We start from the raw sequence: 23,664 nt of genomic DNA, 5'->3' as shown, positions 1-23,664 counted from the left end.
GTCCCAATCCGTGAATCACTCATGGGTACTCTACGAGCGGGCCCGACTTTTGTCACCACATGTATCATATATTATGTATATAGGTATATACCCGTGATCACCTCCTGAGTGATCACGGCCCGATAGTATAGCATGGCAGACGGACAAGAATGTAGGGCCACTGATGGAATACTAACATCATATATTAAGCATTTAGGATTGCAGATAAAGGTAACAACAGTAGTAGCAAAGATAGGCTATGCATCAGGATAGGATTAACGAAAGCAGTAACATGCTACACTACTCTAATGCAAGCAGTAGAGAGAAAAATATGCGATATCTGGTGATCAAGGGGGGCTTGCCTGGTTGCTCTGGCAAGGAGGGGTCGTCAACAATGTAGTCGATCGGGGCACCAGCAGCGGCATCAGTCTCGTAGTCTACTGGAGAGAAGAGGGGAAAGAAACAATGAATACAATGCAAACAGATGCATGTCGATTCATGACAAGACAAGTAACGGTGCTAGGTGTGCCCTAACGCGGTAGGAGGTGATACCGGCGAAGGGGGAAAACATCCGGGAAAGTATCCTCGGTGTTTCGTGTTTTCGAAAAGTTGAACTAGAGGGCGAAAGTTGTGTGTTCGCTATGCTTGGGATGTGTGGCGGAAACGAGCTACATATCCGGATTCATCTCGTCGTTTTGAGCAACTTTCATGTATAAAGTATTTTCATCCGAGTTACAGTTTATTTTATTTATTTATAAAGTTTTAATCATTTTCAAGAATTAACAGATTAATTTAACCAAAAGTATTTATGATGTCAGCATGACGGCAGCGGTCAAAGTTGATCGTTGACCAGTCAACTCACATGTGGGTCCCGCGTGTCATAGGTTGTTATCAAATTAACAATAGTTAGTTTTATTAGCAGGTTAATTAGGTTTAATTAAACTAGATTCATTATGTTAATTAATTATTTAACTAATTAATTAATTAATAAGTTTTTATCTATTTTTATTATTTCTAATATTCATTCTGGGGGGCCACTTGTCATGGGCCAGGGGCCTTAGCGGGCGCGCCCCCGACAGGGCGAACCTGGGTGTGCGGGCGACGGTTGCCGAGGCACGCCGGTGCGCCAGAGTTGGCTGCGGGCGATGCGACGGTCGGCGCGAGCTGGGACGATGACTGCAGGGTCGAGGGCGAGAGGGCGCGGCGGAGCTAGAGCGAGGGCTGCGGGATGAGGTCGGAGCTCAACCGGTGCGAGCTCATGGCGGCGATAGTGAGCAAAGGCAGCAGCAGGGTGGGTGCTGCACGTGGGCGAGCAGTAGGGGAGCGAGGCCGGGTCTAGGGCGCGCGCGCGAGCTGCGGACGTCGCAGGCGAGCATGTGCGTGCGCGGGGCAGCTCGACCGGCAGTAGCAGGTGCGACAGTAGCTTTAGCAAGCAGTAGCAGCATCGGGGGGTGCGCGCCGGCAGGCGTGGACGTGAGGCGAGGAGGAGGGTCGTTGGTGCGTGCACAGGGTGCGGTCGACGGGCGGCAGTGGGGCCTCAGGGAGTGGCCAGGCGTGCGTGTGTGGGCGATGGTGCGGACGGCCGGAGGCGTGGACGTCCATGGGTGAGAACGCGGGGTACCGTGGCACGGGGACTATGGTGCAGCTGGAAAGCTGGGTATGGTGAACGGTGCGAGCGCGCAAGCCAGGGAGAGAGGGGAGGGCGTGGCCCTCACCGGTGTTGACGGGCAGGGGAGTCGGCGTGGCTCGGTGGAGCCGTCGAGGGGGAGGCGGGGAAGCGGTCCGGGACGGGGCGATGAGCTCAGGGCGACGGCGTCAAGCGTCGGTTGCCCCCAATCCAGAATTGGGGGAGAGGGAGGAGTCGCTGGGCAGAGGCGATGGTTCCCTGGGCGTGGGCGCTCCGGCGGGGCGTGGGGGGTCCGGCGTGGAAAGGGTCGACGCGAGGAGCGTGGCGGCGCGCGCTAGACACGAGAAGGAGTGGGTTAGGTTGGGACGAGTGGGGGATTGTGTGGGAGGAGTGGGGGTTAAACTGCTAGGGTTCGGTCGCCCACAGGATAAGGTGGGGCGATGGGGGCGGTTGGGCCGGCATGGCGGCCCAGAGGCCAGCTGGACCACGGCCCAGCAGAGGGGGTTCTTCTTTTTTTTCGTATTTTCTTTTTTTTCTTTTTTTTACTTTTAGTTTCTTTAGCTTTGTGAAATATGGCAATAGCTCCTAAATTAATGTCTCAGAATAACCCACTGCCTTAAAAAGTTTGCTGACTAAATAAACTAGTTTAACATTTGTTTATTGATATGTCTTCAATGTATCTATAATTTTTTATTGTTCCATGCTATTATAGTATCTATTTTGTATGTTTATGGGCTTTATTATGCACTTTTATATTATTTTTTGGACTAACCTATTAACCCAGAACCCAGTGCCAGTTTTTGTTTTTTCCCTTGTTTCGGAGTATCGCAGAAAAGGAAAATAAAACGGAGTCTAATTGACCTGAAACTTCGGAGAACTTATTTTTGGACCAAAAGAAGCCCACGGAGTATCAGAGTTGGACCAGGAGAGTCCCGGGCTGCCCACGAGGGTGGGGAGCGCGCCCACCCCCCTTGGCGCGCCCCCTACCTCGTGGACAGCCCGGAGGTCCACCGATGTACTTCTTCCTCACATATATACCCATATACCCAAAAAACTTTGGGGAGCACAATAGATCGGGAGTTCCGCAGCCAGAAGCCTCCTTAGCCACCGACAATCAATCTAGACCCGTTCCGGCACCCTGCCAGAGGGGGAATCCCTCTCCGGTGGCCATCTTCATCATCCCGGTGCTCTCCATGACGAGGAGGGAGTAGTTCTCCCCCGGGGCTGAGGGTATGTACCAGTAGCTATGTGTTTGATCTCGCTCTCTCTCTCTCTCTTGTGTTCTTTAGGTGGTACGATCTTTATGTATCGCGAGCTTTGCTATTATAGTTGGATCTTATGATGTTTCTCCCCTTCTACTCTCCTGTAATGGATTGAGTTTTCCCTTTGAAGTTATCTTATCGGATTGAGTCTTTAAGAATTTGAGAACACTTGATGTATGTCTTGTGTGGGATACCTGTCGTGACAATGGGGTATTCTATTGATCCACTTGATGTATGTTTTGGTGATCAACTTGGGGGTTCCGCCCATGAACCTATGCATAGGGGTTGGCACACGTTTTCGTCTTGACTCTACGGTAGAATCTTTGGGGCACTCTTTGAGGTTCTATGTGTTGGTTGAATAGATGAATATGAGATTGTGTGATGCATATCGTGTAATCATACCCACAGATACTTGAGGTGACATTGGAGTATCAACGTGACATTAGGGTTTTGGTTGATTTGTGTCTTAAGGTGTTATTCTAGTATGAACTCTAGGGCTGTTTGGGACACTTATAGGAATAGCCCCATGGATTGATCAGAAAGGATAACTTTGAGGTTGTTTCTTACCCTACCATAATCTCTTCGTTTGTTCTCCTATATTAGTGACTTTGGAGTGACTCTTTGTTGCATGTTGAGGGATAGTTATGTGATCCAATTATGTTATTATTGTTGAGAGAACTTGCACTAGTGAAAGTATGAACCCTAGGCCTTATTTCAACGCATTGCAATACCCTTTACACTCACTTTTATCATTAGTTACCTTGCTGTTTTTATAATTTCAGATTGCAAAAACCTTTATCTACCATCCATATACCACTTGTATCACCATCTCTTCGCCGAACTAGTGCACCTATATAATTTACCATTGTATTGGGTGTGTTGGGGACACAAGAGACTCTTTGTTATTTGGTTGCAGGGTTGCTTGAGAGAGACCATCTTCATCCTACGCCTCCTACGGATTGATAAACCTTAGGTCATCCACTTGAGGGAAATTTGCTACTGTCCTACAAACCTTTGCACTTGGAGGCCCAACAACGTCTACAAGAATAAGGTTGTGTAGTAGACATCATTTATTATTTTAAAAGCATTCAAATAATTGTATTTGCTACTGTTTTGTTTAGTTTAGTGCATTTAAACTTTTTATAAAGACTTGGTTTATCCACCAATATTACTTATAAATTATTTGGCACATCCCAAACATTATAGTTTTAATATTTGAAAACCTTTATTGTGACTTGATTTTGAACTCGAATTTGAATCAGTTTCGAACCAACGTGAGTTTAACAACAGTAATCGTGGTGACGTGGCATAATTAGCAGGGAATTATTGTAGCTTAATCATCCGGACGTCACATCTGCTGCCATATTGGCCTCCCTAGGACAATGATGAAAACTAATAGAAGTAAAATTAGGACAAAGAAAGTAACATTCCTCATATATTGCTGCTGCTGGGCCAAGACAGTTTCCGCCGTGTTTCATGATTTCGGTCACCTCCATACAGTCAGCTTCGATCTCCATCTTGTTGCAACCAACATTATTTTCCAGTATGAGTCCATCCTTCCATCCTCGAGCTTCGGCCGTCGCTGCATCCTCTACAAAGGGGATATTGCTGCATGAAGCCGCAATGAAAGCAATATATTCATCTCGGATAATAGCACCTGAACCCCCTGTACCGCTGTCTATATCAAATGATTCATCAACGTTGAGTTGGACAAAACTGCGCAACGGTCTTTTCCACCTATTTCTTCTGATCCGACCTGTACCCATATATTTTTCTCGCGCAATTTTTTTGGTTAGAATTGCAATAGCTTGTGCAGAACTTGCGGGCTCTTGTAACGTTTCCCCATGAGTAAATCTCCTCCTTTCCCACCATATGTACCACACAACCACTACTATCAAATCCTTCCTGTTAACATCAGGTAGCGATGGAATATTGGTGCACGGCATTAGCAACAGGTCACCAAGGACCGAAGCACCTTCTCTCTCAGTATTGCACAACTCAAAAATTGTGTCAGCCATACCCAACTTTCCCCATATGAGTTGGACACGCGTGCATTTAAAAACAGTGTGATGTATACTTTCACAATCTGTAGAGCAAATTGGGCATTGCGAATTGGTAATCATGTGCCTGTTCGCAAGGATGCCACAGCAAGGAATCACACCATACGAAGCCCTCCATAGGTGAATCTTAACTTTGGCGGGCACTCGAAGTTTCCAAAGAATCCTCCAAACTGGACTAGTACTTGAGGACAACATCAAGTTTGTTTGCCTCAACTTCCGTCCATGTTGGTAATCCCACTCCATATGATAAGCAGTTTTGACTGAAAAAATTCCACTTCTTTCGTAGTGCCATGAAACAAAATCCTCTATCATCCCCATAGCTAAGGGAATGTTTAGAATTCTTTGCGCGTCAATAGGCCAAAAAATATCTCTGATGAGCTGCTCATCCCACTGTCTTTCATCTATATCGATTAACTTAGAGACCCTAGTAATGACTATATTACCTCTGGGGATCATCCCCTTCCAGCTTGGGCTACTAGGAACCCAGGGATCATCCCATATGCTAATTTGTGTGCCATCTCCTACTCTCCAAACATTGCCTCTCTTGAAAGTTTGAATACCACTCCACAAACTTTGCCACGTATAGGAGCTACCTTTCTTGAGAGAACAATTTAGGAGGTCACACATGTTTATCATATAAGATGATGAGATCCTCTATCATAAACTGTTGATTGAAAAGTACACCCCTCAAAATGAAATTATCTTTGTTTTAAACAATGATCTCTGGTACATACAGAAATCCATGCTTCCCTCTGCAAAGGGACATTCTTTTAATATTGTTGCTGAGTCATCACCTTCTTATTGTTAGTGTAACATGCATTTTGTCATATTAATGTTGGATGATAGCATGACTGAATATTTTCTATGTTGAATTACAATGTTTAGTGGTTGCTTGAACTTCATAGGTGCTCTGCATTTATATTTTGCGGTTCCAGAAAAGGCTAGTGAGATATCATTTTGTCATATTGTATCATCGTTATTTTGATAAAGTGTTGATATTTGAGATCATATACTCCCTCCGTTCCTAAATATAAGTATTTTTAGAAATTTCAAATGGAATACAACATACAGATTTATGTAGACATATTTTAGAGTGGAGATTCACTTATTTTACTCCGTAGGTAGTCACTTGGTGGAATCTCTAGAAAGACTTATATTTTTGGAACGGAGGGAGTATATGGTTACTCCATGATCATTGTTGAAATCTGATCACTAGCAAAATTTATGTACATTTACCAAAGCAAATGAGTTTGTAAACGTTTTATTTTATCACTTTCAGTTTATCAGCTGAATTGCTTGAGGAAAAGCAATGAGTTAAGCTTGCGGGAGTTGATACGTCTCGAAAGTATCTACATTTCCAAACGCCTTTGCTCTTATTTTGGCCTCTAATTTGCGTGATTTGAGTGAAATTAACTCGGACTGAAGCTGTTTTCAGTAAAATTGCTATGGTGGTGTTTTTGTGCAGAAAAAAGTTCCGAGAACTAGACGAGGATTTTCGGAGGCTTATTTTGGAATAAAAAAATACTAGAACGAAGAAGTGCGGGGCATGGTGCGCATAAGAGCCGCAAGGCATGGGGCGCGGCGACCCCCTGGACGCGCCACCCAGGCTTGCGGGGCCCCTAGACCTCGCTTGGACATAATTCCAATGCTACAAATTCACATCCTATCAAAAATCTAAGAGAAAATTTCGTTGCATTTTATGATACAGAGACGTCGCCACCTCATGGTCTTCATGAGGAGTCCGTTCGTGGATCTGGAGCCAGGGAGTCGTTGTCGTCGTCATCACCAACCCTTCTCCATCAACAATCTCATGATGCTCACCTCCATGTGTGATTAATCCTTTGTAGGCATACTGGAGGTAGATGGGAATTGGATGAGATTTCATATGTTATCGTGGTCAATTTGTCAGGACTTGATCCCAAGTATATCCACTATGTTCTGAGATTGATGTTGCTATGACTTTGTTATGCTTAATGCTTGTCACTAGGGCCCGAGTGCCATGATTTAAGATCTAAATCTATTATTTTATCATGAACATATTTGTGTTCTTGATCATACCTAAAAGTTGTATTCACATGTTATTGTTCTGAACTCTAGACCCCCAAGGTGACAACAATTGGGATACTCTACGGGGATGAATGTAATTTGACAAGTTCATGTATTCATTATTTGTTAATGCTTTGTTCCGGTTATCTGTTAAGAGGAGTGCCTTAATTAACCTCAGTTTGCATTAGGACCCCGCTGACACGTGAGGGCAGGATAAAAGATGTTATGCATGTTCTTATCGCAAATACATATGACTATATACAGAGTACATACCTACATATGCTTGGTGAATTGGAGCTAGTTTTGTATCGCTCTATATTGTGACTGTTACATACTGAATCTCATTTCGACACCCCATCACTACTTCATGCCTATGCTTTTCTGCTATTGTCTCTGCTAAAATCATTATTGCTCTACTTGTTACAAACTTGTTACTATTGCTACTGATGTTACTGTTACTCTCTATCACTACTAGAATATTATTGTGCTACTAATAAATTGCTACAAGAGAGTTATCTCTTAGGTGTTGTTGAATTGACAAATCAACTGCTAAGGATCATAAAAAATGTCCCCCCTGTGTCGAACCAATAAATTTAGGTGAATACCACCCTCCAAGACTTGTACTCTCCTATACTTATGGGTCATCATGGTGCTGGCGGTGCCGGCCGCTAATGGTCACCCTGCCTCCTCACCAGGGAAGGCAATGACCGAACAATGCTACCGCGGGGCATCGCGGAGCTACAACTACCAACTCTGGCCACTAGCGGTGCCGTGGAGTAGGAGCTCCGACTCCAGTCCATCCACGAGCGGCGGAGAGCAATGCAGAGCATGGGCTCCTCCTCGCCCGACGCTGACGAGCTAGAGGAGTCGACGGCTAGCTTATCCTGGTCGATATCATCGAAGACGCTATATGATCTGCCTTCGGCCATGGCAGAGGGGACGAGAGAGGTTGGGGAGGTGAAGGGGAGGAGATGGGTGTGGAGCGGGGATGTCGAGAGGATTCGAACGAGGGTGTTTTGACTAGAGTTCGGACGACCGGCCGAGGATTTTGTGGGGACAGTGATGAAGGCGGGGTAGGCCATACTAGGTCGGCCTGACGTGGCAACGGTTTCCGAGCACATTCGGGCCTCCCCATATACACCCTATATATGGACTGGGTATTGGGGTTGCCGGACAGCTCGAGTGTTTGTGCTATGTTTCGGGAGGCCGGTTAGATGCTCTTTTGGGTCTAAGACAGTGACCAGGCAGGCAGCTGAGCGTTTGGGGCGATGGGATGCCTAGTTGTAGATGCTCCAAAATGGGAGTGGGGGAAGGAGTTTGGATGGAGATGATCTAAGCTGGTCTGGCCCACGTGTTTTGTATGTGGGTAGGATCGCATCATTGAATATTTGGCGAGTCTGCGCAACTAAAAAAATTTGCAAGTCTGCTTGTTAGCATTAGAGCATCTCCAATAGAAGATGCAAATTTGAAGATGTAAAAATTTATATCTCCAAAACGTGCTTTTTACATATCCAAAAAAGTGGCAACTTCAACATAAGATGTAAATTGGTGATGTAAAAGTGCAACTCCAATAGATGATGCAAATTGAGATGTAAACTAGTTATGCCACCGGCAACCACCAAGCACGGCGGAGTGCCTTAGGTTTGCTCTGGGGCGACGGTTTACAACGGCGTTTGCTCTACGATAGCTGGGAGCGAGGTGCGTCCTTTGGGGCAAACAAGAGGAGTTGGGGTGGCCGAAACTCGACGGGAGCGAGGTCGACGCGGTGCCGGAGCACGGCTTGCTCGGGTGCGAGGCTGCATGGCACGGGGATGTCGGATGAAGGGCGCTACAGGCTCTTGAGAACTCCAGGAGTTCAAATGCATGCTCGAACGCGGCATACGTGAGCTCTAGCAATGATGGCAACAAGGGTCAGCGCTGGCAAGCTCACGGGTGCGGCGCGACGTGATTCGAGGTGGAGAGAGGACAAGGAGCGGCAGAGGGGCAGAGGAGAGGCGAATCGGGGCGGCGGCGTAGCGGCGATTCGAGGCGGAGAGCGCCGAAGTAGCGGCGGAGGGGCGACGGGGGTGGTGCACGGCCGGAACAGGCGCAGGTGGGCAGCGGCAGTGGGAACAGCGGCGAATCCAAGCGGCGGCGGCTGTGTGGCGGGTGGACATAGGGGGAAGGGAAGATAAGAGCGGTTGGCAGTTGGCGCGTGGCCGCGATTTTTATGTCCTAATTTTTTTTGCATCTATATCATCTGTTGGAGATGGTATGCTGAGATGGATGCGTGGCCACACGAGGAAGGATCGAGTCCGGAATGATGATATACGAAATAGAGTTGGCGTAGCACCAATTGAAGAGAAGCTTGTCTAATATCGTCTGAGATGGTTTGGGCATATTCAGCGCAGGCCTCTAGAAGCTCCAGTGCATAGCGGACGGATAAAGTGTGCCGAGAATGTCAAGAGAAGTCGGAGTAGACCGAATTTTGATATGTGAGGAGTCTGTTAAGAAAGACTTGAAGGATTGGAGTATCACCAAAGAACTAGTTATGGACAGGGGTGCGTAGAAGCTTGCTATCCATGTGCGAGCCATGAGTTGGTTGCGAGATCTTATGGAATTCATCTATAGCCTACTCCAATTTGTTTGGGACTAAAAAAAATTGTTGTTGTTGTTGTTGTTGTTGTTGTTGTTGTTGTTGTTGTTGTTGTTGTTGTGATCATTTGTTCGATATGGGTTTTGACGCCTCAGAGATATAAAAAATAGTTTTTTTTTGCATTCTATAACTTCTAAAACTTCTACATGTCTTAATCAGTGGCCCGCGCGCGAGATGGTCATGTTCAAACGAAAACGATTACTATCACCATGAGTTTTTTTTTTTGCGAGTGTACCACCGTGAGTTATTAACAGCGTACGAACATGTTGCTATCTCTCGCGCGCGTTGCGACGATCAATTTCGGACGACGTTCAAAAACAAAAACGATCAATTTCGGACAAGCCCTCGCAAAAAAAAAATCGGACAGGCAGAACTTTCCCTTTTTAGCAAATCAGGGGAGAGATGTTTGAGGGAAACTGAGCCCACCCGGGCCCCACCTGTTGAATCAGGGGGCGGTGGTGAGATTAAAAGTTCAGGAGGGAGAGAGGTTAAGGAAGGATCCCGTGATGTAGGCTTTTCCTCAGATCTCAAACGCAGCTTTGGATGGGCCCTTCTGTCCCTGGCGACCGACAACGCGTGGAAGGAAATCGCTCGTTCCAACGCTCGCGTGCCAAGGAGCGTTTCCGCTGTGGCAGCTACTTTGAGCTACTTTGCGCATTGGGTTCTCGGCACTGAACCTGGTTGTAGTGGGAAGTATCATATACGTATCATGTATATGATATTAATCTATAATACTATCTTTCTAATTTATAGTATTATGTATTAGTATCACTAGCAAACATGTCCGTGCGTTGCAACGGTAGATACAAAAATTACACTCTGGCCAAATAAGTATGACTCAATCAACATCCTTTATTTTAACACGGTGGCTCATCATTTTGACATTTACCTTTCTTCCGACTCTAGCTGATGATGGACGTGATGTCCACATGATCACAATGCATTCGACATGGTAAATCTCAAGACAATGAGCTTGCCACCGCATGACACACTTGTCATTGTGTAGCGCAAGAAAATGTTTAAAACTTTTAAAATAAATCTCATCTACCACGAACTACTCCCAACGCCTAGACATATAAAGACTTTCCAAACACTGATCAAAACGTAGACATAAAAGACTTTTGAAACGTCAAAAAGTTTTTGGAATTGACAAACATTTTTTCTAAATAATTGGGCATTTTTAAAATTCGTAAACATTTGTTTTGTTTAGACGAACATTTATTGAACACATGAATATTTTTTAAATTCCTGAACATTTTTTGAATCAATGGTTTTTTAAAATTAGTGAAAAATTCGCAGAAAAGTTGATTTTTTTTGAGAATTTTCTAAAATTTCATGGATATTTTTTTAGATTCGTGATCGCGAATATGTTTTGTATACATGATCATTTTTTCAAAATCAAGAACATGGTTTTATTTCCCGACAATTGTTTTCCAAATTGTAATTTTTTTTTATAATTTTCCAAAATCTTTGTAAAATTACCAACATTTTTTGAAACCACGAAAATTTTATGATTTTTCAAACATTTTTAAGATTCGTAGACATTTTATGATTTCTCGACCATTTTTTTTTCAAAATCTGCAACTTTTTATAAAATTTCAATCTTGAATTAACTCAAAAAAGAGAGTAAAAAACAGAAATAAGAAAAGAAAAGACAAAAAGATGAAGAAAAATAGAGATGCCGCGTCCCGCGGGCCGGCCCATGAAGACATTCAGGGGGGATGAGGTGGGTGAGAAAAAGGAGTTGGAAAAAATGGTGAACGCAGGGTTTGAACCCTGGTCTTTCAAAGTGGGAGAAACAGGCTGTTGCCACTACGCCACCAGCTCACATGTGCTAAATGATGGGTATCGTACCTATAAAACACTTATAGCGACGGTGTCTTAACAAAAAACGAATCGTTTTTTCCGTTTAGATGGCATAGCGGGTAATATATGGCAACTTCGAGGGTAATGTTTAGACGGACGACCAGAAGCAATACTTGTTTTATTAATATATATAGGTAGAGAGGTAGAGATAGAGATAGAGATGTAGTATTTTATTTATTGCCATGTATGACACATAGTAGCATAATATTTGTTATGATATGGTATCATAATATGATATTCGATCCTTTTTTTATTTAATTTCGTAACATCTTATTAAAATTGTCTAGTTGGCATGCATGATACTAGCTATAATACTATATTACGACCAGCCTGATCATTCATCATCCTGCTAAAAAGGGAACCCGCGTGGACCGTTGACTCACACGTAGAGACTGTTGACTCACGCGTACAGAGATAAGGAAGAAATGAGTGTTCGTTCCCGTTCCCGTTCCCCTTCCCAGCCCAGACTCCAGATCTAAAGCCAGCCAGGGTTTCACGTCTCCGGGGAGGAGCAACCAGTTCGGCTGGCCGATCTCCTTGGACCTATCTATCTCCAGCTGGTTAGTGACTGACCTCCCGACATGATTTCTAAATGTTCATGAACCTTTGATCTAAAAATCTCGAGATTAGGGGTTTCTTTGTAGATCATCATCAGATCAGGAGTTATTGCAGTGAGAGGGAGAGCTCAGTGTATGCCAGCCGGGTTGCTGGTCGTATTAACTCGGTTTTTTATCTCCCAGTGTAGCAGAAATGGCGGATCAAGAAGCTGAATTTGGAGCGCTGGAGCGCATAATGGGTGATGAAAGTGCAGAGCCGACCAGGCTACCATATTCACTCATAAAGTCCATTACCGGCGATTTCTCCCGAGAAATTGGTCGTGGTGGGTTTGGAGTTGTTTACCTGGTAAGGCATCTTTCTTTTTCTCCCTATATTTTCCCGGTCCAATAATTAACAAAATACTACATAAAACAGGGAGACCTTCCAAGTGGCAAGGTTGCTGTCAAGAAGCTTTCCATATCGCAAGATTTTTCGGATCAGTTATTTCAGGATGAGGTCCACTGTCTAATGAGGGTAAAGCACAACAATATAGTGAGATTCCTCGGCTATTGTTCAGATACACAAGGGGAACTGATGGAACACGACGGAAAAAAAGTTATGGCAGAGGTACGGCAAAGGTTGCTCGTCTTTGACTACGCTCCTAACGGAAGCCTTCAGCTTTATCTTACAGGTACAGACCTCGCAACTTTATACCCTGGTTTTCAATTTCAAAGTAGTTTCCTTTAAATGTTACTACTAGCTGGTTATTCATACTGCGTGATGGAGCTTAGCAATTGAGCTCCCTTGAAAAACTCAATCCTCTCTTTCACAAAAGGCGGTTGATAGTCCTGCAGAACTCATGGAGATCAAGGACAAATACGCTGCTGAATTTGATTGTACTTATGTTTGTTTTACAGAGGAAACAATTGAATGGACAAGGCGATATCAAATGATCAAGGGAATCTGCCATGGTTTGCAATATCTACACAAAGAACGCATTAATCATCTGGACCTCAAACCTGAAAATGTTCTGCTGGATGCTTACATGGAACCCAAAATTACCGACTTTGGCTTGTCAAGATGGTTTCATGAAGGACAGTCCAGAATTTTCACAAAAAGCACTCCTGGCACAAGGTAAACTGAGCTTGTTAAGACTCCATCCTTTTCATGTTGATACCAAGTTTGTGCTGCTTTATCATGTTGTCATGCAGGGGATATATTGCACCAGAAATCATAGACAAGGGTGAAATATCATTCAAGTCAGACATATTCAGTTTCGGCATTGTATTCATAAAGCTGTTAACAGGGAGTGACAACTACGATTTTGAAAATGTAAGGACAGTTTACTGTACCATTTAGGTTGGTTTTGTTGAATTACGTTAGCCTTTGGCGTATTACGTCTCATACTATATATCATTACCAAGAAAATACTAATCACAAGCCACACATTCAGTGCAAGCAGCAAAATGCTTTTGCCTTTCATGAAAAATATATCATACTGTCAAATCCTATTCAATCGCAGAGAACTTTACAAACTAAGTATTGAAGGATGCAAATAATTAAAGAGACGCTGTTCACTTTCAATGTCGTTCTATTATTGCCGATCGAACTCACTGTACTACCACCTTACTTCAAATACTATATAGAAAGATGGTTGTAACGCCATACAAAGGAATACCGTTACTTTACCATCTCCTTTTGTTTTAATTTGTGTGCGCTTGAGTAGTAGGATGCTGATAAACACTTGCTGTGATTCACAATTTTCACCATAGAACTGCTTCTCCTATGTAGCATCCAAAGTCTCTGAAGCAATGTTCTTTCCTTCTAGGAATTTTAAAACATGTATAACTCTGCAAACAACTAATTTTTAGAAAAAACTTGATACTCTATACAACAATTCTTCTGGAGTTATCATTCAAAAGTTTGTGAAATTTAAGAACATGTAGTTGAATTTCTCTAACATTGATTAATAATTTTAAAAATATTTGTTACGTGAAGAGTTTAGTTTATTAGATGTGGCATGCAATGTGTGGCTTAATACGTGTGATGTATATTTCGTACTTATATATATTTCAAAAGTAACCTGCAAATGTTACATGTCAGAGACTGTGCAATATATTTTGCAATGGGGAGAGCAATATTGTATCAAACAAACTCATTCCCCAAGGTAGAATCTTGATGGGTGTAGCAACATCTTAGTTTACTTACTTTTTAGATAATGAAACAAAAAATGTATCCTAGCTTATGTGTGTTTTTCAGATAATGAAAAAAAAACTTCCCTTGGCCTTTACATCTGATAATGCACACATCCACCATTTATCACAAACGTTCAGATTGAAGGCAAAATGAAGAAAAAAAGAGGATAACAAGCTACAGGCCACTACAAACTCAGGAATTACATAGCATAGCTACCTTAATGTCATCCTAAATATGGATGTGTGCATCACGTGATGCAGAGGGATCCTTCGTTATCATAAAAAAATTGTCGTCTCTTACTATATGTCTAAACTTTTGCAGTGGCATAAATCAATAGACGTGAAGAGCCCTCAAATGGAGTGCTGCATTGAGATAGCTCGAAAATGTGTGGACACTGATCAACACAAAAGACCTTCAATAGACGAGATAATTCATAAGCTGAATGAGATGGGCAGTGCTGAAGAATCAAGAGATGACCCAGGGTCTTCAATACAGCAGGTATGATCCTGCAATGAACTGGAGTAGAAAAGCTGGATTATATGTAAACGGGGATGTACTTTTTCTTACCGGTTTTAAAAATAATAATTGATGTACTTTTCACTGCTAGGAGATAAGTGTTAATTAAAGTTGTGCAAATGAATCCTTTGAAATCCAGCAGTTTCTTCTTCCTTGTAGGTAAGTGGCGCATCCACCATGAAGGAGTTTCCTCCATCAATGCCTTGTGTGGACAACCAAGAAGGTGAAAAGGTCAAAAGGGAACTCAATAAGATGGATCCTACGCCACAGGGGCCTGCGGGCCTCAAGATGCCGCCAGCTCTTCTACAGCCAGTTATTATTAAACCAATGCCGCCACCGTTTGAGGTCATGCAACCATCGGCACAACGAATGGGGGATCCATACGACCACAGGGACACATCCGATGATTTGTATGATGACTCCGATGACGACCCCGAATGTTTCTGCGTGGATGACCCTAGGAGAGTTTCCCAGCAATGGAGGCGTCATAACCGCGGCCTCGTCGACAAGGCCAGGCCAGCAAATGCTGGAGGCGGCGATCAAGACAGGAGGACTAACTTAGTCAAGGGAGAAATATCTCCAATCAGCAGGAACCAGCCGAGTCAGGGGAAGATGGGCAACATAACCAGCGTCCCAACCATCGCCAACCATAGGCCAATGGCTGGAAATGGAATGCTTCCTGAGCAGGTCATGATGAGGTATCCTAACACAATGGACGTTAGGCCGTGGTCGGTGCCATTCCCCCTACAGGGTGGTCATGGAGGTGAGGGCAGCGCGCTGTCCGGACGGGAGGTGCTGCAGGTTGCTGCGGTGGCACAAAACTCCATTGCGCTGCAGCAGCAGCAGCACATGGCGTTGATGCGTCAGCAGCAGCACCACCAGCACCAGCAGCACATGGCTTTCTATCTACTGTTGTTTCTGTTCTTGCTTCTGCTTACTATTATCGTCATTGTTATCGTCATTCTTACTTTCAAGAAACGGGGGTAGGGCTGGGTAAATCGTTGCAGATTATCTGAACTTGTATTTTGATACAGAAAAGGTTGAGAATATTTGGATTTGGTTCATTCCATCGGGAACAACAATTTGTTGAAATATATAAGTTCTACCCCATTATGCAGCTGGTGAACACATGCTTTCAGTAATACAGTACGCCTTCCACAGGCCATTGTATGATTCCACTTCATTCTTTTTGGAAAGCACAAATATATATTTGCCATTACAAACAGAGTAGAAAGAGCAGCGTGCAAGGTTGCCTCCAAAATTGACCAGACTAACTCAGTGGCGGAGGCAGGTTCCTGTTTTGGCAGCCGAGGTGTTCTCCGCCCCCCGCCCCCCCCCGCGTCGCCCCCGCCCGGGCGACTCGGGCGGGATCCCAACCCTAGCCGCCGGGGCTCCCCCTCCTTCCATCCCTCCCTCCGCCGCCGCCGAAGGACGCCGCCGGCCTTTTGCCCGGGGGCTGACGGTGGTGGCGGGGGCCTTTCCTCTCTCCCGCGCCATGGGGACGGTGCGGAGCTCCGCGGCGTGAGGTGGCACGGCCGATCTGGCCTCCGTGGCGTGGTGGGCCTGCCTTGACCGGCGGCAGCGCGGCGGCGGCCTCGTCCTAGGACGGTGGTGGTGGCGGTTGCGGCGGCCGGCCCTGCGTCGGGCAGCGGCCTTGGCTGCGTTCGGCGGTGGTGGCCGGATCTGCAGCGGCGGACCATCTGTCCTCGGATCGGCGGTGGCGGTATGGAGGGCCTGGTGGTTGGGTCGGCGCCATGTGTGGTTTGCGCTCCGGAAAGATCCGATCTGCCCGGTGCGGCTTGCTCGATGTGCGGCGGCTCAGATCGGCGGCGACCCGTGCGCACAATACGTGATGGAGGTTCTTCGAGCGGATCCGGATGAAAACCTTGTGCTCGGCTTGTTGCCAAGACCGGCGTTGGTGGCACCCTGTGGTGTCATTACCTTCTTGAAGGCATCGCCGTGGAGAAGCTCTAGACCTCTATCCGCTACCTCCGGGGGAAACCCTAGATCAGTTGATCGGATGACGGCGACGCGTTGGTGTCGTTTCCTCCTTGGGGGCGTCATTCTTGGAGGCGTACACGGGATCGAGGGACCAGCGGGTGCCTTATTGGTGGAGCGGTACTTCATCCTTCACATTGATGACGGCGAGTCTCGGCGGCGTGGTGCAGTGGAGACTCGGCGCCCGATGCGCGGGGATGGACTCGCGCAGGTGGAGGTAGTTGTTTGGCGTCAAGGTGGCGTCGATGACGGAGTGGCCTGACAAGGTAGAAGCCTCAATATTTGCTCTGAAGACGGACCTGTGAAAGATGGCGGCGACGACACATGTGAGTGCGTCAGACCAGTTTATGCCCCAGACCCGGTATGTGGCTAGGCTGGAGCTTCTGGCTTTTGATGATAGGTTTAGGTGAGTAGACCGGGTATGTGGCCCAGGTAGCACCCCTTCATCATATGGATAGGAGTAGTGGCATATGTTGCCAAGATGGCGGATTCAGGCATATTGTTGTAATACTTTGTAAGGTCCTCGAGAATAATCAATAAAGTGGCCGTATGCATCTCCCAGATGCAGAGGCCGGGGGTCATCCTCCTTTTCTAAAAAAAACCACATTATGGGCCAGGGTAACAGATCAGTAACACATTTGAGGTAGGGCACAAAAAACCAACAACAATGGGGCTAATCTGTAACGCGGAGCACTGATTCTGTGTTTTAGGCCAGAAAACAACGAATCCGACAGGTGGGTCCCGCATGTCAGGCTGACGTGCGTGTGTTGACGGACGCCGTTAGACGGCGAGAGACGGCCGTTTCCGCACGCCCGTGTACTAGGTCAACCCATTCCCCAGCCAGTCGATTCAGTCCACCCCACCCCTCGATTCAGTCCATCCCCACTCCGATGGCAACCAGCTCCAGCGGCGACGGCGCACATGGAGTCGAAGGAAGCGGCGACGGCGCACTCAACGGCGAGGGCAGTGGTACTACTTCAGGGCAGAAGCGGCTGCGCTCGCAATGCAGAGTCATCGGCCCCCACATCGATGGCGGCTGTGACCTAGATCCAGAGTCGGCCGCGGCGGCGGTCCTGTCGCTGGAGCCTTGTACCGAGGAAGCAGCTTCACAGATTGGTCCCGAGGATGTGCTCCCGTTCGCCCCATCTTCAGCTAGGTAATCTGAATCTTTGAAAATGTGTCCTTTCAATCATTTCTTATTATTGGATATGTTTTAGAGCATCAACAAAGATTGTAGGTCTGAATACTTGATTTGTTAGTCATTTGTAATGAACTGTAGTCCTGCATATTTGTAGAAAATCGTAATGGTTCTGAATTTTTGGAGAAAATCACATTGTAGTGTTCATTTATGTTGTTGTCTTGTTACTATAATTGACTTGGTAATTTTGCTTACGCTGCATTATAATGGTGAGCTATATTAGGCTTGAAGATATTCATTTGTCTATGCTAGTAATGTTAGTACTAATTTATTGTTCTGAATTTTTTAAATAGTACATTGTAATGGTTAGTTATGTTAGTACAATTGACTTGTTAATATTCATTTGTATGTCTATTTTAGGCCTGAAGATTTATGGTCAATCTACTTCCAGTTTCCTGGGAATAAGTATGCTCTTGTTAAGATGTGTCAAAAAGAAATCACTTATGGTAGTTTGGTCAATGTAATGGTCAGCAATGGATATTGTAAGGATGACAGTCTTTGCTACTTGAAAGAGGAAGATATAGGGCTGCAAGGTGTTTGTGTCATCAAAGACAACATTGAAGTAGTTCACACGCTGAGACAATTTGAGAGCACCCAGACATTGGCACTGACAATTAGAAAGGGAAAGGTAGTTATTGAAGCACCAGTTAGAGAAGATGAAGATGCACAACAAATAGATGTAGAGCCACCTGTTGTTTTTGCTGTTGCTGAATCAGGTGTTGTGCACAAAACAATTGGTACACAGGAAAGTGTAAATTTTTTGCCACTCAAATCAGTTCCTCATAACTGTCAGTTACGTCTTGGGACACAGCTTAACATTGAAGTAAGTGTCAATTATGCTGATTTTCAGTTTGATACAGATGAGGAGGACAATGCAGTTAGTGAGGAAGAAATTCCTGTAGGCATGGACACAGATGATGATGAAGGTTCAAGTAGTGATGAAGATTTTGTAGTTGATGTGGACCTCTTAGATGCAGGAGAAGAAGAAGATAACTCAGATTCAGTGCAGTATGTGGAATAACAGAGTGCAAACAGGAGGAAAGAGGAACCTGAGCTAGATGAAACTATTGCTGAAATAAAGAGGAAGAGAGTTGAATACATGTCTAGTACACACTGTGAGGGGGGACACAGATCCTGAAGATATATATGACATGGACCAGGAAGAAGATAATGAGGAGGCCCAAGAGATCCCAGTTCCTGAGCCTGTTAAGAAGAAGGCAAAGAGGCGAGGTCCTACAAGTAGGTCCCACTCTAGTGCTGGTCCAACCATTAATCCTGTTTGGTTTCCATCTTCAGAAGAGGAAGATACAGGCTTTGAAGCAGATGATGATGGCAATGAACCAATGTCCTTTGTTATTAGCTCTGGCAGAAGGAGCAGAGCTAAGAAAAGACCACCTAGGGTCTGGTATGATGAGGACAGGATGCATCCAGAACAACAATTCCAGTTAAAGCTCTGTTTCAAAGATGTTTACCAATTCAGAGAGGCTCTTGTCAATTTGCATGTGAAACAACTTAGAAGATACAAATATCACAGAAATTGCAGTGATAGGATAATGGTTAGCTGTGATGGATATGGTTATCAGTTCTACATGGTAGCAGCAAAGATAAGAAATGAGGCCACTTTCTGCATTAACAAGATGGGGTTGGAGCACACATGTCCCACCCAGTCTGAGAAAACTAGGATTAGTTCAAGGTGGCTTGGCAACAAAATGCTTGAAACTATCAGATCAGATCCCAACACTACTGTACCTGCTATTGTTGACAGGGCAAAGAGGCAATTTGGGCTTGAGATTCCTAGGATGATGGCATGGAGAGCTAAGAAGAAAGCAAAGGATATTGTGCTTGGAGATCACAAGAAGCAATATAGGAGGCTGAGAGATTATTTGGAGACTGTGAAGCTTACAAATCCTAGATCTAGGTGCATTGTCACTACTGTTAGTGGCAGAACCAGAGAAAATCCTACTGCTGGACCAAGGTTCCATGGTCTATTTTTCAGTTTGAATGCATGTTGTGAGGGCTCCTTGAATGGATGTAGGCCATTCATATGTCTAGATGGCTGCTTCATCAAATTGTAAAGTGGTGCACAGGTACTAGCAGCTACTGGAAGGGATGCAAACAACAATATGTACCCCATTGCCTTTGGAGTGGTTGGAGTTGAAGATACAGTGAACTGGTCCTGGTTCTTTACACAACTCAAGTATGCTCTAGGAGGAAGTGAAGAGGGCAAATTTGGGAAGTACACATTAATTCATGTCTGATAGACAAAAGGTTAGTTCATTCACTTCATTTACTTCATGTACTTGTTCATTTAGTTCTTCATTTAATTCATTTAGTTCAATTACTTGTTAATTTAGTTAATGTATTGCATTTACTAGTTCATTTAGTTTTTAATTTAGTTTATGCATCGTCAAAGTGAACCCATCAAGACTAGTTAGTAGGTGTCGAGTTATAACGCTTCTTGTAGACACTTTGGTCTAGATAACCTAGGGTGACCCATGTGGGATCAAAAAACATGAGCATCATCAAAGTAAACCCACCAAGACTAGTTGGTAGGTGTCGAGTCATAACGCTTCTTGTCGACACTTTGGTCTAGATAGCCTAGGGTGACCCATGTGGGATCAAAAAACATGAGCATCATCAAAGTAAACCCACCAAGACTAGGTGGTAGGTGTCGAGTCATAACGCTTCTTGTCGACACTTTGGTCTAGATAGCCTAGGGTGACCCATGTGGGATCAAAAAACATGGGCATCATCAAAGTGAGCCCATCAAGACTAGTTGGTAGGTGTCGAGTCATAACGCTTCTTGTCGACACTTTGGTCTAGATAGCCTAGGGTGACCCATGTGGGATCAAAAAACATATGCATCATCAAAGTTAACCCACCAAGACTAGTTGATAGGTGTCGAGTCATAACGCTTCTTGTCGACACTTTGGTCTAGATAGCCTAGGGTGACCCATGTGGGATCAAAAAACATGGGCATCATCAAAGTGAACCCATCAAGACTAGTTGGTAGGTGTCGAGTCATAACGCTTCATGTCGACAATTTGGTCTAGATAGCCTAGGGTGACCCATGTGGGATCAAAAAACATAGGCATCATCAAAGTAAACCTACCAAGACTAGTTGGGCATCATAAAAAAACATTAAATCATATTAAATCATTTAAAATCTTATTGAATCATTTAAAATCATATTAAACCATTTAAAATCATTTAAAATGATATTAAATGATATTAAATAATTTAAAGTCATTTAAAATCATATTAAATCAGTTCAATTCATTTTCATGCAGGGTCTACTCAATGCAGTGACAACAGTATTCCCAAACTGCCATCATAGGTACTGTTTGAGACACATTTATGCAAACTTCCAGAGAGCAGGATTTCAAGGAGAGGATTTGAAGAGATGCATGGATGCAGCTGCCTATGCTTACACTGAACATGACTTTATTTTGGCAATGGATAGCATTAAGGCTGAGTGCACTACTGCTTGGGAGTGGATGTCAAGAATTCCTCCTAAAGCTTGGTCTAGGCATGCAATGGATACTGATTGCAAAACTGATTTGGTGGTTAATAACTTCAGTGAAGTTTTCAATAAGTACATTCTAGATGTAAGGAACAAGCCAATTGTTACTATGATCAATGGGATCAAGGACAAGTTTCTAGTGAGGTTCCACCAAAAGAGAGAGGATGGAAAATGTGCTAGATGGGAGATTGCACCAACCTATATAGAGAAGTTGGAGATGAACAAGAAGTATGCAAGGGATTGCAAAGCACTGATAGCTGGCCAAGGACTTTTCCAAATCACTAGTGGAGACAAGACCTATGGTGTTGACACAAACCTATAGATATGTGGGTGCAAGAAATGGGACATCACTGGAGTTCCTTGCAACCATGCTTCTTCTGCCATCTATAGGTCTAAACAGCTGCCAGAGGATCATATCAATGTGTTCTTAAAGAAAGCAATGTACTTGGAGGCATATAAGCCAGTAATTTACTCAGTTCATGGTCCAGATAGCTGCGTGAGAACTCCAGCACCTGACATTGAACCACCACAATTCAAAGATGACAATAAAGGGCCAGTAGAAGAGAAAAGTAAAAAAGGAAAGTTTGAGCCACCTCAGGCAAAGCAGACATCTAGGATGGCTACTATAACATGTGGGAACTGCAAGCTACAGGGACACAAGTACACAAGTTGTACAAAGCCATTGAGGCCTGGTCTACAAATCAGGAGGAACAAGCACATGTTATTTTCAATTTGAAAGTACTTGAGTGTTCATTTCTATTGACTGATCATTACAAAGTTATTTACATTTTTAATTACAGGAAAACAGGACTATACCTGAATGGCAGCATGGTGCAGGTTCATGAGCTACTGGAAGTGCTAGGGGTGCAACATCATCATCTACTGCAAACTCTTCTCCTGCTGCTGCAAGATATGCAAAGACTACCGATGCTGCTGGAGGGGTGCAGCCTCATCTGCTACTGCTGGAAGAGGAGCAAGGTATTCTACTACTGCTGGAAGGGGTGCTAGTTCTTCTCCTGCTGCTGGAAGAGGAGCAAGATCTTCTACTGCTGCTGGAAGAGCTGCAAAAAGGTTCAAGCCTCCAAGAAGTTCTGTAGAAGCTTCAACTAGCCAGCCAGCAGACAATAGGCCAAAGAGGAAAAAGTACATGAGCAAGAGGATGGAGGGGTACTTCTATGCCAGTGGGAACTACTAAATGCTCACATTTGAAGTGTGTATGCAAGTGCATGTGTGCTAAGTCAAGCATTACATCACTTTATTTATGACATTAAGAACCTATGTATGGCAGTAAGAACCTATGTATGGCATTGTGAACCTATGTATGTTGAACCTATGGGAAGTTACCTATGTTTATCTCCTGTTGTTAAAATTCTGAGCTAAATCTGTTCTATGCAAATCAGATTGTGTGCAACTTTTGTGCAAAATATGTTCCAAATAGGTTCTGTGCAAAGTTAATTGTGAGCCAAATAGGTTCTGTGCAAAGTAATTTCTGTGTAAAATATATTGTGTGCAAAGTTAATTTTTGTGCAAAATATATTCTATGCATAGTTAATTTTTGTGCAAAATATATTCTGTGCAAAGTTAATTTCTGTGCAAAATATGTTCTATGCAAATTAAATGGTAACAGATCATCAGTAACTATTATGGCACAACAACCACAACCATTTCATTTGATACAAACATAATACAGTAATAAGTTGGACATTAATCCAAAGATGCAATGATAAAAAGTTGGACATTAGTTCTTGGGATTACACAACACAAGTCTTGGGAGTACACAACACAAGTCTTGGACATAAAGATACAATAAGCATTACAGATTACTAAGTGCATAAGAGCACATTCATAGCAACTGCAGTGCTACCCTAAACCACACCACAATACATAGTTAAAAATCATCACATATCTCCTTCAACTTCTTGATCTTGTCCTTGTACACATGTTTCTGTTTGAGCAGATCTGCAATCATATACTCCAGTTTTTTCTTCTCTTCTTTCAGTTGGTCCCTCTCTATCACAACTTGGTCTCTCTCTACCACTAGCTGGTCCCTCTCTTTCTTTTCCTTTGCCCTAAGTACCTGATGTAGATTGGTACAACCATGGTCTGCCATCTTCTTCTTATCCATCTCCTCTTTGAGATCACTTAGAGCCAACCTAGCATTGCCCAACTCTGTGATAGCATCCTCCTTGTCAGCAACCATTTTAGCGAAGTCTAGTTTGAA

The 23,664-nt window shown here is 44.2% G+C and overlaps 1 protein-coding gene across 3 annotated transcripts; it reads left to right on the top strand.

Annotated features, from left to right (window-relative positions):
- The first annotated feature begins 11,669 nt into the window (after nt 1-11,669).
- Nucleotides 11,670-15,850, top strand: LOC123063474 (cysteine-rich receptor-like protein kinase 6). Of its 3 annotated transcripts, none has more exons than XM_044487265.1 (7): nt 11,670-12,035; nt 12,221-12,378; nt 12,448-12,703; nt 12,930-13,146; nt 13,224-13,344; nt 14,530-14,706; nt 14,884-15,850. In XM_044487265.1, the coding sequence occupies exons 2-7, from the start codon at nt 12,226-12,228 to the stop codon at nt 15,709-15,711; spliced, it is 1,752 nt and encodes a 583-aa protein (XP_044343200.1). In that variant the 5' UTR covers nt 11,670-12,035; nt 12,221-12,225; the 3' UTR covers nt 15,712-15,850. The 3 variants fall into 3 exon arrangements, with proteins under 3 accessions (XP_044343200.1, XP_044343199.1, XP_044343201.1); XM_044487264.1 differs by having other exon boundaries at nt 12,216-12,378; XM_044487266.1 differs by having other exon boundaries at nt 12,106-12,378.
- The last annotated feature ends 7,814 nt before the right edge of the window (nt 15,851-23,664 follow it).

This window comes from Triticum aestivum, chromosome 3A (assembly GCF_018294505.1).
Source record: "Triticum aestivum cultivar Chinese Spring chromosome 3A, IWGSC CS RefSeq v2.1, whole genome shotgun sequence".
Taxonomy (NCBI): domain Eukaryota; kingdom Viridiplantae; phylum Streptophyta; class Magnoliopsida; order Poales; family Poaceae; genus Triticum; species Triticum aestivum.
The sequence above is the reverse complement of the archived record's forward strand: the minus strand, read 5'-3'. Positions and strand labels throughout refer to the sequence as shown.